The 12,723-nt window shown below is 40.1% G+C and overlaps 1 protein-coding gene across 4 annotated transcripts; it reads right to left on the bottom strand.

The window, feature by feature from the left end:
* Nucleotides 1-18: 18 nt before the first annotated feature.
* On the bottom strand, nt 19-12,041 carry arl8 (ADP-ribosylation factor-like 8). 4 transcript variants are annotated; one of them, XM_035618965.1, is made up of 7 exons: nt 11,910-12,041; nt 11,570-11,812; nt 8,385-8,445; nt 8,127-8,274; nt 4,704-4,787; nt 4,379-4,530; nt 19-1,790 (listed from the first exon to the last, which is right to left on the bottom strand). In XM_035618965.1, exons 2-7 carry the CDS (start codon nt 11,613-11,615, stop codon nt 1,742-1,744), a joined length of 540 nt encoding a protein of 179 aa, XP_035474858.1. In that variant the 5' UTR covers nt 11,616-11,812; nt 11,910-12,041; the 3' UTR covers nt 19-1,741. The 4 variants fall into 4 exon arrangements, with proteins under 4 accessions (XP_035474858.1, XP_035474857.1, XP_035474860.1 ...); XM_035618964.1 differs by having other exon boundaries at nt 11,570-11,808; nt 11,910-12,017; XM_035618967.2 differs by having other exon boundaries at nt 1,780-1,909; nt 11,570-11,965.
* Between the last annotated feature and the right edge of the window lie 682 nt (nt 12,042-12,723).

Genomic DNA, 12,723 nt, shown 5'->3' with positions numbered 1-12,723 from the left:
ATCACTTAAACTTCAGACTCAATGTTTAAAACAAACTTTTATTGAAAACAAACTGAAATACAGTACATGACCCAGATTATACACCACCACACTGAGGGTATAAGATCAGTCCCTTTGATTTGTGAGATCATGGTAAATATTTTGTAAACCTTAATGCTGCAAAGAGTCTAGGGGCTACACAGTTCACATTTTTTCCGTTAAGTGTAAAAATACTGTCTCACAACCATTGCTAATATATTGACACTCAGCAGCTTTCCCCACACCAAGATCTTTACCATGTCACTACTTTGGTTCAGACTAACTGAAACTTATGCACATCCTCTCTTTTGGCCACTACAGAACTTTGTTTCAAAGTGACATGTGCATAGATCTTTTAGCAAGTTCAAGAATTCTTATACTGTGTCAAAGAAGGAAACATGGGTAAAAAAAACTTTCATACACATGATCATCCAAACACTTGCAACAGCTTCTTTAAGGCTGAGGATTTAGATAAAACTACAGTTATGCTTAAATTATGATGGCCAAAATATTGATTTAACATCTTAATTGGCTACTAAACCACTGAACAAAGTCCAGGTGGTTAATGAGTAATGGAGGATGGCTTATTCTGATCCCTTTGTTTATAAAGTACAAAACATTAAGAGGAATACATGCCAAAATGGCAGCAAAAAATTACTGAAATGTTATATTAGGATGCAGTAGATCTGTCACACTAGTGGAGCACCAATGGTCATCTGTTAATACAAAATGGGTCAAGATGCTAACCTGCAACAAAATGAAGCAGGCAATAAAAGCAATAATAAAAGAATAAAATTAAATAAAAATCAATGCATCAATGACATTTGTGTAAAAGTGTTTAAAATACTGTTAAAACAGAGCTTGGTACTGGCATTTGAAATCACATTTCAGTAATTTCATGGTTTGCTAATTTGAATTAATAGCAGAAGTAATTTCCATTTGTTCCAAGGGTTAGATTAAGGAAAAGCTTTGCATGCCAATCAAGACAATTTGGCTCAATAACATACAAGTAAAGGCTCAAAGTTAATAAAAAGATTTTCACCACAATATAACACCAGTATGTAGTAGTGTGAGGATGACCACCAACAGAGAAGCTTATGAAACTGAAAAGTCATGTAACAGATGTTGAGACCAGAAAAAACAAATTGTAATGATATTGTGTAAACACACAGCTGAGCTCTGTGCAAAACTCGGTGCCACCATCACCATCAAAATTGGTTTACAATACTGCTTATAATACCTTTGTTTGACCTGTTAAATTTTACCTGTACATGAACAAATGTATTTTTAGGCTAAAAAATAAAATAACAGCTGCATCATATTTTTTTTCAAACGTCGCATCCCTGTGACATTTATGGCATACTCTGAAATGATAGTGTAATGTAACATGATGTGTGTAGTATAAATGATCAGTGTCCAGTGCAGCCCTGCCTCACTCCTGGACATCCTTTGAACTGAGATAATAGTCTTCTCCTCTTTTATTCCAAACCCAACCCTCGTTCCACAACCAGGTAAGTTCATAAGTTCTGGTAATCTTTTCATTGACTGGGAAATGTATCAGTTCCACTGTAACTATTAGACGTGCAGTCCTTCCATACTGTGCTGTCTGCAGAAGTCAGTGTCCAATTCTGTCATTACAAATAAAAAGTAACTATAGGCCAGCTGTTTTGCCACCAACCGTGGGTGGTGCAGGTAGTGAGGCCATCAATGGCTGAGGGAGGGGCTATCTGAGTCCAGCTCTGGAGGTCATCCACTCAAGACCTTGGCATAAACTGGAAAAACAAATGAAGATGTTGGTGGTGGAAAGTGTGAACTGTGGGTCAATAGTAGTGATGGGTAGATGAAGGTATGAGGTTTTTCAGGCCTTTAAACTCAGCAGGCTCAGTGACATCTGGTGGTTTGAAACACACAATCCTTGTAGAAAACCCATTTGGATGTTGGCCAATATTTTTTCAATCTCATATCACATTATGTCGATTCTTACCTGCTTTACATAACAATTCTAATATGATATATAATGGATTGCATTAATACAACAATATCTTAAGTTTAAATATCACATAGAAATTATTATACTTATGATTATATCTTTCTAGTGGAGATGGTCATATCTCTTCCATAGTCTCCTCTCGTCTCGTGAGCTATTTTGGAGAAGGCTTGTTTCTCTCTTTATTCTTGTTGTGATTTCACTGCTCGGGCCAGGCCGCAAACCCTCGACTTCGGCTATGGGAGACCGACTAGGAGTTAGAATTGGTTCATTTATCCAGCGCACAAAAATATGACTCACAAGTGATGTATGTGATTTCACACGCGCAGATATTAACCATCGTGCAAAGATTTAAATCCCTTGAGGCTGAAGAGGTTCTGCTATCGCTCGTGCGAGAGGCACCTCCCACTTACCCATGGAGTGCTTTCTACGCTTGCGGGGAAAGTTTTGGACACTATGGGGGCAGATCCACTGGACTTTGATTGACAAGTTGGAGTTTCACGTAGGTAGGATACTATTGGCAGAACCAGAGTCAACACGGTAATGTTGTCCATAGAAAAATTTTTATATTCGCTATTCATACATTTTCAAGTAGGCTGTAGCTGTCAAAAAATGCTCGATAGCTACGTTTCGTATTAAACCTATCAATCTTTTTTGCTGACTCATTGTTTCCATCCTGGATTTATTAACTAATAAAGCTTCTATAACATCAACCCTGTAATGCACAGTCAAGCCATTTTTTTCATGACATCCTGGGCTATAAGGATTACTATCCTGGTAAATTTAAACCATACAGCCTTTTACTATAGGCTAGGCCTACTATGGTTCATGCCATAGGCCTACAGCACCTTGGAAACATCTTATTAAAAAATTAAAAAATAACTAAGAGATTACTCTTAACCTTCAAGAAGAAGCATTCACTGACAATAAATAGATGAATAAGACAATAAATAACTATGTCATTATTAGCTTATTTTATTATAATTTTATAATAGATTTAAAGAATTGGCATTTTCCATGGACAACATTACCATGTTGACTCTCGTCCTGCCAACAGTATCCTACCCACGTGAAACTCCAACCTGGCAACTCCAGGCTTCCTAAGAGCTGTCTATCAAAGTCCAGTGGATCCGCCCCCCATAGTGTCACGGGCGAGTGGAAACTTCCTCTCCCGCGAGTGTATATGTGCACCGCGAGCTCTTGAGCCTCAAGTGATTTAAATCCGCGCAATGGTTAATTTAATATCTGCATGTGTGAAATCACAAACATTACCCGTGAGTCAGCGATGTCATTTAATGGAGTTTTGAGGGGAAATGGAAGTAGCGTAAGTCACAGTCCCACTGTAGCAGAGGGGACAACCCAAAAAAGCCTTTTTCGCCACATTTTTAAATGCTTACCTAAAAAAATAAATATCCGTTCAATTGTAAGCTGAAGGACGTATTTTTTCACTGCTGTTTTCCGCCAGACAGCTATTTAAGTTTGCACTTTTTTTTCAAGCGTACTTCAGCGAGGTATTACATCCTTTAGCATACAATTGAACAGATTTTTATTTCGGTAACGTTTTAAAATGTGGCGAAAATTAATTTTTGGTTGTCCCCTCTGCAACAGTGGAACTCAGACTTGCACTACTTCCATTTCCCCTCCAAACTCCGTAAAATGAGATCGCTGATCACCATCTCCATAAGGTAACAAATTAGCTATTCATAAGTAACTCATACAACCCCACTTCAAAATCACTGAACTATCCCTTTAAGATGTTGGCGAGTGATGTTTAAAAAACTGCACTCACAGTGTTGTTTGTGCGAGCTGAGCCAGGGCTAAGCCGAAAACCCAAATTTGATTTCGGCGCATACAGAATCGACAGCTAAGCGGACGGTTCGCTGATTTTTACAAAACGTGTATTGCTTTAGAAATGCTTACTGCCCCTTTTAGTACATATTAACTTAGTTTAGCTGCTAAACTGTGGTATTCTTCATTTGACACAGACAACACATCGCCTTTTACATGACTGAAACAAATTTTCAATACTATAAACTACTTCATATTAAAAAAACATTTTAAGTTGCACGCGTACAACTGCTATTGCCACAGTGTAACAAGCAGTAGACCTGTGAGAAAACCTGTCACCTTTTGTTTTAATCACTACAGGGACTCTCATTGTTATCATTCCTGGGAGACATGGAATTAATTATCCTCCTTAAGAAGATCAATTAAAAACATCTGTATGATTATTCTTGCTCAAAGACAGCTGGATCATAGTGGGCTGATGGAACTGCAACAATGTCTAATCCTTGAGTTAATAAAAGTTCTGCAAAGTATGTGCATACATTGCTGTGCCATAGTTTGTAAAAAAAAAATACAGATGTGTCTTACCCTTCTCCTGTAAGTGCACAGCAGGACTGTATGTGCCAGGGGTGGTCTTTGATGGAGCTCAGGGTGAGGTATTTGGAGATTTCTGCTGCAGACATACAGTCCTTCATATCCTGCTTGTTGGCAAATATCAGCACAGCTGCTTTGCGCAGGTCCTGAGGGAAGAGGACGGAGCACAATGAAACCCTAACCTCCTGCTCTCCGCCACCTCTTTACAACAAGCTCTAAACAACATAGCTGCGTGGAAGGGGTTAAGTGTGGCGGAAAGTCAATATTCATTACTAAAACAGAGTTACTTCTGTGTAGTCTACTAAGATGAGAGTTTTACCTCATGAGCCAACATCCTGTAGAGCTCCTCTTTAGAGATGACCAGCCTCTCTCTGTCTGTGCTGTCCACCACCAGTATGATGAACTGCAGAGTAGGATGTAAAAATCACACTTATACCTCTTTCACACCAAAATTACCGTGTAGACCCGGGTTTTTTTAAACACCAGTCGACACCCATTTAATCGGCATTTGGCCACTTTCACACTGCGAGCAGACCAGGCTCTGATGATCGTGTAGTGACAATTGGCAGCCATAGATGGCGGTAGAGAGCGGTGCGCGCCGTAAAACAAAGAAGAAAAGTGTAGTAAACAACAGAAAGCATGGTAGCCAGTGAGCCGGTGGTCAACGTTACCTTTTATCTTGTACTTGCACTCTTTCAAAGTTAAAAACTCAGCGCAGTGTTATGTTACGTTAGTTGCTACCACCAACGAGCCAAAGCTAGGCTAAGCGAGCTAGCTACATGCGAGAGGTGTCTTTACTACAGCTGGTGAAGTAACACCAGTTACCGACGGAGGAGTCGAGCCCTCGTTGCCTCCATCATCGCACAAATTAGCGGGTTCACCCGGGTGTGACGTTCACATCAATGCCGATCGGAGGTGAAGCCGATATTACCCGGGTCTATTGCAGTCATTTGACCCGGGGCTGAATGTCGATTAAACGTTTTCACACTGCAGAAAACGCCGGGTGTTAGCGGGTTTAAACCGTTTTTTTGGCCAGTGTGAAAGGGGCTCTAGGCTCACAGCCTGTTTTGAATGACACAGTGAACCCGCATGACAACAGACCAATGGCTCCTCAATTTTGTGACGTGAGAGACATCGTTTAAACCAAGAAAACGACTCAGGGGGAAAGAGACTCTTTATACTTTACAAACAAATGAGTCAAAACGTGTTATCCAACATCAATGTGACCAACAACCAGGGTGGTACCAGGGTGGTACATAGTAACTGCCGGGCACCAAGTTACTGTACATTTTTTTAATCAAAGATGCTTAAAGGTTCTAATATTAACAACTAATGCTGTTGCAATGTTGAAACAACAATGTAGATGACTGAGACCACGTTTTCACCTGGCAGTAACATTCGTCCTGAGTGATCCGATCGGAAGTGGACAGCTCTAAGTATAGGTGAAAATACTCTCAAGATGCATTGAAATCGGATCTCAAAAACCACATTCGGGGTAGTTAAGGCCGCATGTGTCCACATTGTAATAGCAGTGAGAACTGTAATGTGACTTTTGGCCACATTAGGGACCACCTACTCAACTGACACCCTCTGCGTGAGCAGAAAGTAAACTGAATTTGTCACGCATGTGATCCGCGGATTAACTTTTTTATTTCCTGCCGCTGTTACCTTAGCAAGTGAGTTGGAGTCCTTTATGTTCCTGAGTAGTGGTGTAACGCATCACAGTTGATCCGTGATCAGTACGGAATGCCAACTACGGTTCGGAACGCATGTCATCCGCAGATTAATTGCAAAGTTTAACCATAATGCATATAATACCGTTTTTTTTACTGCCACGGTTACTTTTTAAAGTAGCGGAATAATTCCCTATATGTCGATGCAGAGATCTGCAGTGAAAATAGAATGATCGGGAGATCAAGTTGTGTGTTCACGTTAACGAGGCACTTTAACGCCGATAGAAGTGGATCGTACTAATGGCTACTGGAGGAGCGGAAGAACTGGAAAAGCCACCCACATCATTTAAGTCTTGTGTATAGGACCATTGTGGCTTTTCTGTAAAATACACAGATGGTGATCCGTTTGGTGAAAAAGCAATGACTGTAAATACTCCTGAATGGAGCTCAGTGTGCAAGCGAGTGAGAAAGAGAAAGAGAGCGAGAGCAGGGAGCGTGTGATGTGAGCATGGCTCGACCCGGCAAGGAAAGAGAGTGGACAGCAGAAGTTAATGTGCGGTGACGGTGTCTCGATTTTAGAAATAAGTGTAAAAGGGTGTTCTTTGCTTTACTGTTGGGGAAACTGAAAGTGTTTGTCCCGCAGCGAGACGTAAACCTCTCTCCCTCCCAACTGATTCATGCCTCATTTTGCACTTTAATTTGTGTTTTTTGCATATTTTATTATTTTGTTAAAAACAACAATGCATTTGTTCTTTTGCAAACAGAAATTATGTACGTGTTGATTTACATACAGAGCGGGTAAGTGAGATCAGATCACAAGTGGTCACTGAAGACGCATGTGGCACCACATTTTGCTGCCAGGGGAGAACAGACATAGTGAGAGCTGTCCACTTGTGATCGGATAACTCAGGTCGGATGTTACAGCCAGGTGAAAACGGGGTCTGAATGAAAAGAAGCACGCCGATTTATTGTGCGTTATTTTAATGTATTTTTTTGTCCTTTCTCTGTTGTTTTGTGCTTGTGGTATCTGTTATTGTTTCTTTTATGTACACTGAACAAAATTAAAAAATGCAACACTTTTGTTTTTGCCCTCATTTTTCATGAGCTAACTCAAAGATCTAAGACTTTTTCTAGATACACAAAAGACTAGCATGCCAATTGCACGCTCCCTCAAAACTTGCGATATCTGTGGCATTGTGCTGTGTGATAAAACTGCACATTTTAGATTGGCCTTTTATTGTGGCCAGCCTAAGGCACACCTGTGCAATAATCATGCTGTCTAATCAGCATCTTGATATGCCACACCTGTGAGGTGGATGGATTATCTCGGTAAAGGAGAAGTGCTCACTAACACAGATTTAGACAGATTTGTGAACAATATTTAAGAGAAATAGGCCTTTTGTGTACGTAGAGTTCAGCTCATGAAAAATGGGGGCAAAAACAAAACTGTTGCATTTATAATTTTGTTAAGTGTATATGCTTTGTATTTAAAAACTTACAAAATAATAATTATTGATTCATCTGATCATTTTCTAGCTTAATAAATGTATGTAATTTTTACTATTTACTGAAAAATGTTTGATGCCCATCACAATATGTTAGTGGGTTGGTGTCTTCAATTTGCATTTTTTTTTAATCCAACCAAGAGTTGAAAATCTTATCTTATAATGTGCTGTGTACTATTGTACAGGGTTGTGTGTAAAAAAAATTGTGCAAATACTAACAAATTAAATATGTTGCCTGTGAGACTAGAGTGAACAAAAGGCCAGGCATAAGTTGCATCAGAAACTTCAAATGGTTTCAAAAGATCGCCCAAACATCTGCCCCTGCCATGATACTAGTTCTTCCCCCCCCTGCTCCCTTCTTAAAAACACACTGCAGGCGCTGACCCCAGCTTTACTTTTCAGACAGGCCCCTTTGTGAAAGTGTGACCTCTGTCTTGGGTGGCTCCTGATGCCATCTGTGCTCTGAAAAAATACACCAGCTGCCAGACTCAGGAAGAAAAACAACTGCTGGACAATACTAGTTCCTCTCATCTACAAGGAAGCAGTGAAGCTGGGATTTCTCACCTCTGTATTGGAGTAGTAGGTGTTCCAGGAGGACCTGAGTGACTCTTGCCCCCCTATATCCCACATCAGGAAGTGTGTGTTCTTCACCACTATTTCTTCCACGTTGCTTCCGATGGTGGGAGACGTATGGACCACCTCGTTCATCAGACTTAATACAACAGAATCATAAATTTTGTTAGTTGTGTTGGTTTAAACGGTGTGTGTGTGTGTGTGTGTGTGTGTGTGTGTGTGTGTGTGTGTGTCAATTAAACTACTTACAATTGGTAGAGTATAGTGGTTTTCCCTGCATTGTCTAGTCCAACAATTATCACCTTGTGCTCTGCAAAGTAGAAATGGTTCATTAACTGGGGGATTTCAGTCATCAATGGAAAAACACTCAGTCTTCAATAAGACCTTATCAAGAAAAAAAACTCTGTCAAGTCACTATAAAAACAATAAATGGGATAGAGCATGTCATAACGTACAATGCATTCATGCTATCAAAAAATCATAAACCTTGACATTCCTTCCTCAGAACTCCCTGACCTATTTTTCCCATGCCTTACTGAAACTACTGTAAATGATAACCATTCATAAAACCAGCTGTAGCAGGACTTGAGGACTGTCAAGCATACAAACACCACAGACTAAACGCTGAAACAGATGTGACGTTTTTGCTTAATTATCAAACGGGTAGCTCAAATCAAGCGATCTGATTGGTTCGCTGAATCAGTTTGTTTGCACAGGTCCGTATCACTCTGCGCCTGAGGAAGTAACGATGTAAGTAGACATGAATAGCGCTATGGAGAGCGACGGTGTTAAGTTGAGGAAACTTACGAGAGCTCAAAGCACACGGTAAGGTTGAATGGTGTTTTGGCGTGGGCCGTTGATAACAATGTGAAAATTTAAATGAAAACTCCATTTGACTTTTCATTTTTCAAAGACTTAACCTGCTCTTCAATGGACAATATTCAGTCTAATTTTCCATTTAAGCAACCATTTGAAAATGAGATTTTAATCCCCATTTGACTTTTCATTTTCTTAAAAATATAACCTTAACCTGCACTTCAGTGAACAATATGTAAATGCAACAGGTGAAACTGCGCCCCCAGTCATAGCATTTGAATTTACATGTAACCACGCTCTTAGAATTTGAAAGTGCTATCTGTCAGTCGTCTTATCAAGGCGGGTCTTCAGTAAGGACATTTGTATGCGTGACACACCATGCACAGCGCTAAGCGGAACCTGTTACCTGATTCACGTCATGCATGATGGTAAAGTCCGTAGCGTAGCTTCTCCGAGAGGCTGCAGAGGCCATGGAGCAGCAACATTCACCCCGTAGTTCCCTCTGTTGCGCCAGTGCACGGAGCTCTGGCCCCATATGCATATCTCTATTTATTCTGACAACATTTCGGCCTTCTTCAAATCAACAATCATTGTTGTGCCAGTGCATGCTCCCAGCTCCGAGGGAACTACGGGAACTACGTGCATACAAACATCCTTACTGAAGGCGGTGCGCCTTGATGAGAGGACTGACAGATTGCATTTTCAAATTCAAGTTCTAAGAGCGTGGTTACATGTAAATTCAAATGCTATGACTGGGGGCACTGTTTCATCTATTGCCATCACATTGTCCACCGAAGTGCAGGTTAAGTCTTTGAGTCAAATGGAGTTTTCATTTAATTTTTCATATTGTTATCAAATTGCATTCTCATTTAAATATAGTTATAGAATGCCCATACAAGGATGTGAAAATGAAAATTGGATTATTGCATTTTCATTTAAATTTTTACTGAAAAAACATTGTGGAATGCTGTGGAATTACATTTTCATTTTCACATTTACACCATCATTTGAATTAAGTACCCTATAGGCTTCCAGAATCTCACTTCAGGCCATGGTATATGCTCATTATACCACAGTTAAAGGGCATTGTTCGGTCTGACAAGAAGCGTGAGCTACTGCTTAAATATCCCACTCTAGTGATTTGACTTTTCTGGCCACTTGAGGCCTCTGGCTGTCAGGGGGGAAGGCAGTCTGGTCAGAGGGCTTGGCAGTTTTGACTGTCTTTGAGTACCATACTGGATGTTGCATGTCTATTGCTTCCATAAAGAGGAGCTGTGAAGATCCTGACAACACAACCAAACTGAATAACAGCCATACTCTGTTATATTTGCATATTCTTCTTATTTATAATTGAGTTTATGGCTAAACTCCAAAATATCAAGTCTCAAATCGAATTACTTTTCTTTGTCATAATGGTTTGATAACGACATCTTAATAATTATCAGCACATATACAATTAGTTACTCCACTAATAATACAGAGTAGATTATTTGTTTTAAGCTACTCGTATGTCTCCAACAACTGAAGACCTCACTCTTATCTCTTTAAGAGAGTGAAACTTGACTCTTAGAACAATGTAATCCTGTATTAGGGAATGGAAATTCCTCATCTCCCTCCCTATGGCCAGACAGGGAATTGAAACTGGCAGAAGTAATCAAGAGAGGGAGTTGAGCAAAGTAAAATATGTTGCTTTTATAAATTTCAACTGATAATTGAAAATGGTCAATGTTAGCTATCCTTTAACTGAACCAGAGTGAACCTTACTTCAGATCAAAAGCGATTTCCTTTGTCTTTATTATAACTAAAAATTATATTTTATAATAGTTAAAATGAAAAAATACTGTACCTGACAGTAAAATACAACTGGAGATTTAACACATTACTATATATCAGAGAAGATTCAATATTTTAAATACAATCGTAGATCGTAAAAACATCCATATACAGTTTTTTAGCTTTCCAAATGTGAGGATTTGGTTCTTTTCTTTTGTCATCTACCACAGAAAACGGAATATATTCAGACTTTAGTCACAAAAACAAATACCGTTTAAAACGATTCATTAAGTAAATGGAAATTATTATCAGCCAACAACTTCGTTGTTTTTACTCTTACATAAACTTTCTGACACAGCTAAGTATATGCTTGACTCACAAATCATTTGTTGTAAACAGCACAACTGAACCACCATTTTTAAGTTTAGCACCTTGCTCAACAGAGAAAAAAATGACTATTTACATTAAATATATTTTCCAGAAAGTTGTGTAATGCCATGTGTCTTGGAAAGTGAGTTAAAGCTGACTAGATGAATACGCTCTCGCAGGCTTACGGTGACTTAAGGTAACCCTGTTGGTTGAGAAACTGATGAACAAATGAACTGTTAAGAGTGGTTGGTAGCGTTGAGATAGTGCAGTTTAACAGATTGTTATACTTGCAATTAAAAATAAACAAAACAGTTCCGATGGCAGAGGAGCATGTGTCCTGAAGTAACAGAGTTCTCCTCTATCTGTTATTACGGCTTTGCTGCTCACTTCAAGCTAACGGGCTAGTAGGTCACAGTATCCGCAGTTGAGCAGCTAGCGGGAGGTTAGTGAGCCGTAACAAATGCAATGACACTCACCTTGATTACAGAAGAAGCTCCACAGTTTGGCGAATATGAGGCCCATTGTTCAGGTTAACACCAGTGTCCGTCCGTCAGCAGAGTGGGCAGCAGCACCGAGCCTCTCCACTCTCAAGTCCACACCGTAGGATCCGTGGCTGGCTGCGGCTAGCTAACATTAGCTGGAAGATCTCTTACCCGCAAAACACTTCGCCGACCGTTTCAACGTGGTATCCATGCGCCCCAGGGACATCCAAAACCTAACTAACCCGGGGATAAAATGGTGTAAGATCACTTAGAAGTTGAGAGCAATTTTCAACTGTTAAGAGGTGTCGCTAAATCATCCACAAATCACTCATACGTGGATGTGTTGAGGGAAGCCCCAAGTTGACTCTGCTGCTGGCTGCCCGTTAGCTGCTGGCTGCGCGGTGCTTCGCTGATAACCTCAACCCAGAATATTTCAATTCTTTTCCGGTTACGTAATGACGTCACGGCGTGTTTTCCGGCTTGTTTGATTGCAGCTTTTTTTCCCTCTGCAAACCATCACCTCCTGTGTTATTAGATTTTTATTAAAGAGCACACTGGATCCGTATTAAAGGGATAGTTCAGTGATTTTGAAGTGGGATTATGAGTTACTTATGCATATTTAATATTGTAACAATTGTGTTTTACAGTGTAGCGCATCTACATCTGATGCCATAGAGAGAGGAATTTAAAATCCTCCTCAAATTTAGAAAGGAAGACAAGCAAATTAATCTCTGTCCTAAAGCTAGCCTAGGGAAGTAAAAAAAAAACAAGCTAGCAGAGGTGGAAATGGCTAGCCTGGGATCCAGACAAATTCTGGGAGCTTATTTAAATTTGCTCTGCAAGAATACAGTCTGGATTCCCTCCATTGGGAAGTGAGTTCGCTTGGCAGAAAACTTGCCGGTCCAATCACAACCAATTATCTGATAATGGCGGGTTTGTACAACTACGCAGATGGAAGCTACTTCTGAAATCAACCAAGGCGGTCGCTAACGAATGAGCATTTGACTTAAAGTTCTGCCTCCACAGCTCCTCCCAGCCCCCCAACGCTACCATGACAACAGAAGCCAGTCTAGATACGTAAAATGACGTTCCCACCGGTGAGAAGCTAACCTGAAGCTAACACGGACTACTGTCGACATTGCTAGACT

The sequence above is a fragment of the Scophthalmus maximus genome, chromosome 21, assembly GCF_022379125.1.
Source record: "Scophthalmus maximus strain ysfricsl-2021 chromosome 21, ASM2237912v1, whole genome shotgun sequence".
Lineage (NCBI taxonomy): Eukaryota > Metazoa > Chordata > Actinopteri > Pleuronectiformes > Scophthalmidae > Scophthalmus > Scophthalmus maximus.
This window is presented reverse-complemented; position numbering and strand designations above follow the sequence as displayed.

What these genes read in the sequence shown, in the direction of transcription:
- arl8 (XM_035618965.1), bottom strand. Translation starts at nt 11,615, where the DNA reads ATGGGCCTCATATTCGCCAAACTGTGGAGCTTCTTCTGTAATCAAG. An exon ending in ACCACTATACTCTACCAATT is followed by an intron (nt 8,275 to 8,384) that starts GTAAGTAGTTTA and finishes TGTTGTATTAAG; the next exon opens with TCTGATGAACGAGGTGGTCC. An exon ending in TGTGCACTTACAGGAGAAGG is followed by an intron (nt 1,791 to 4,378) that starts GTAAGACACATC and finishes TTGTTTTTCCAG; the next exon opens with TTTATGCCAAGGTCTTGAGT.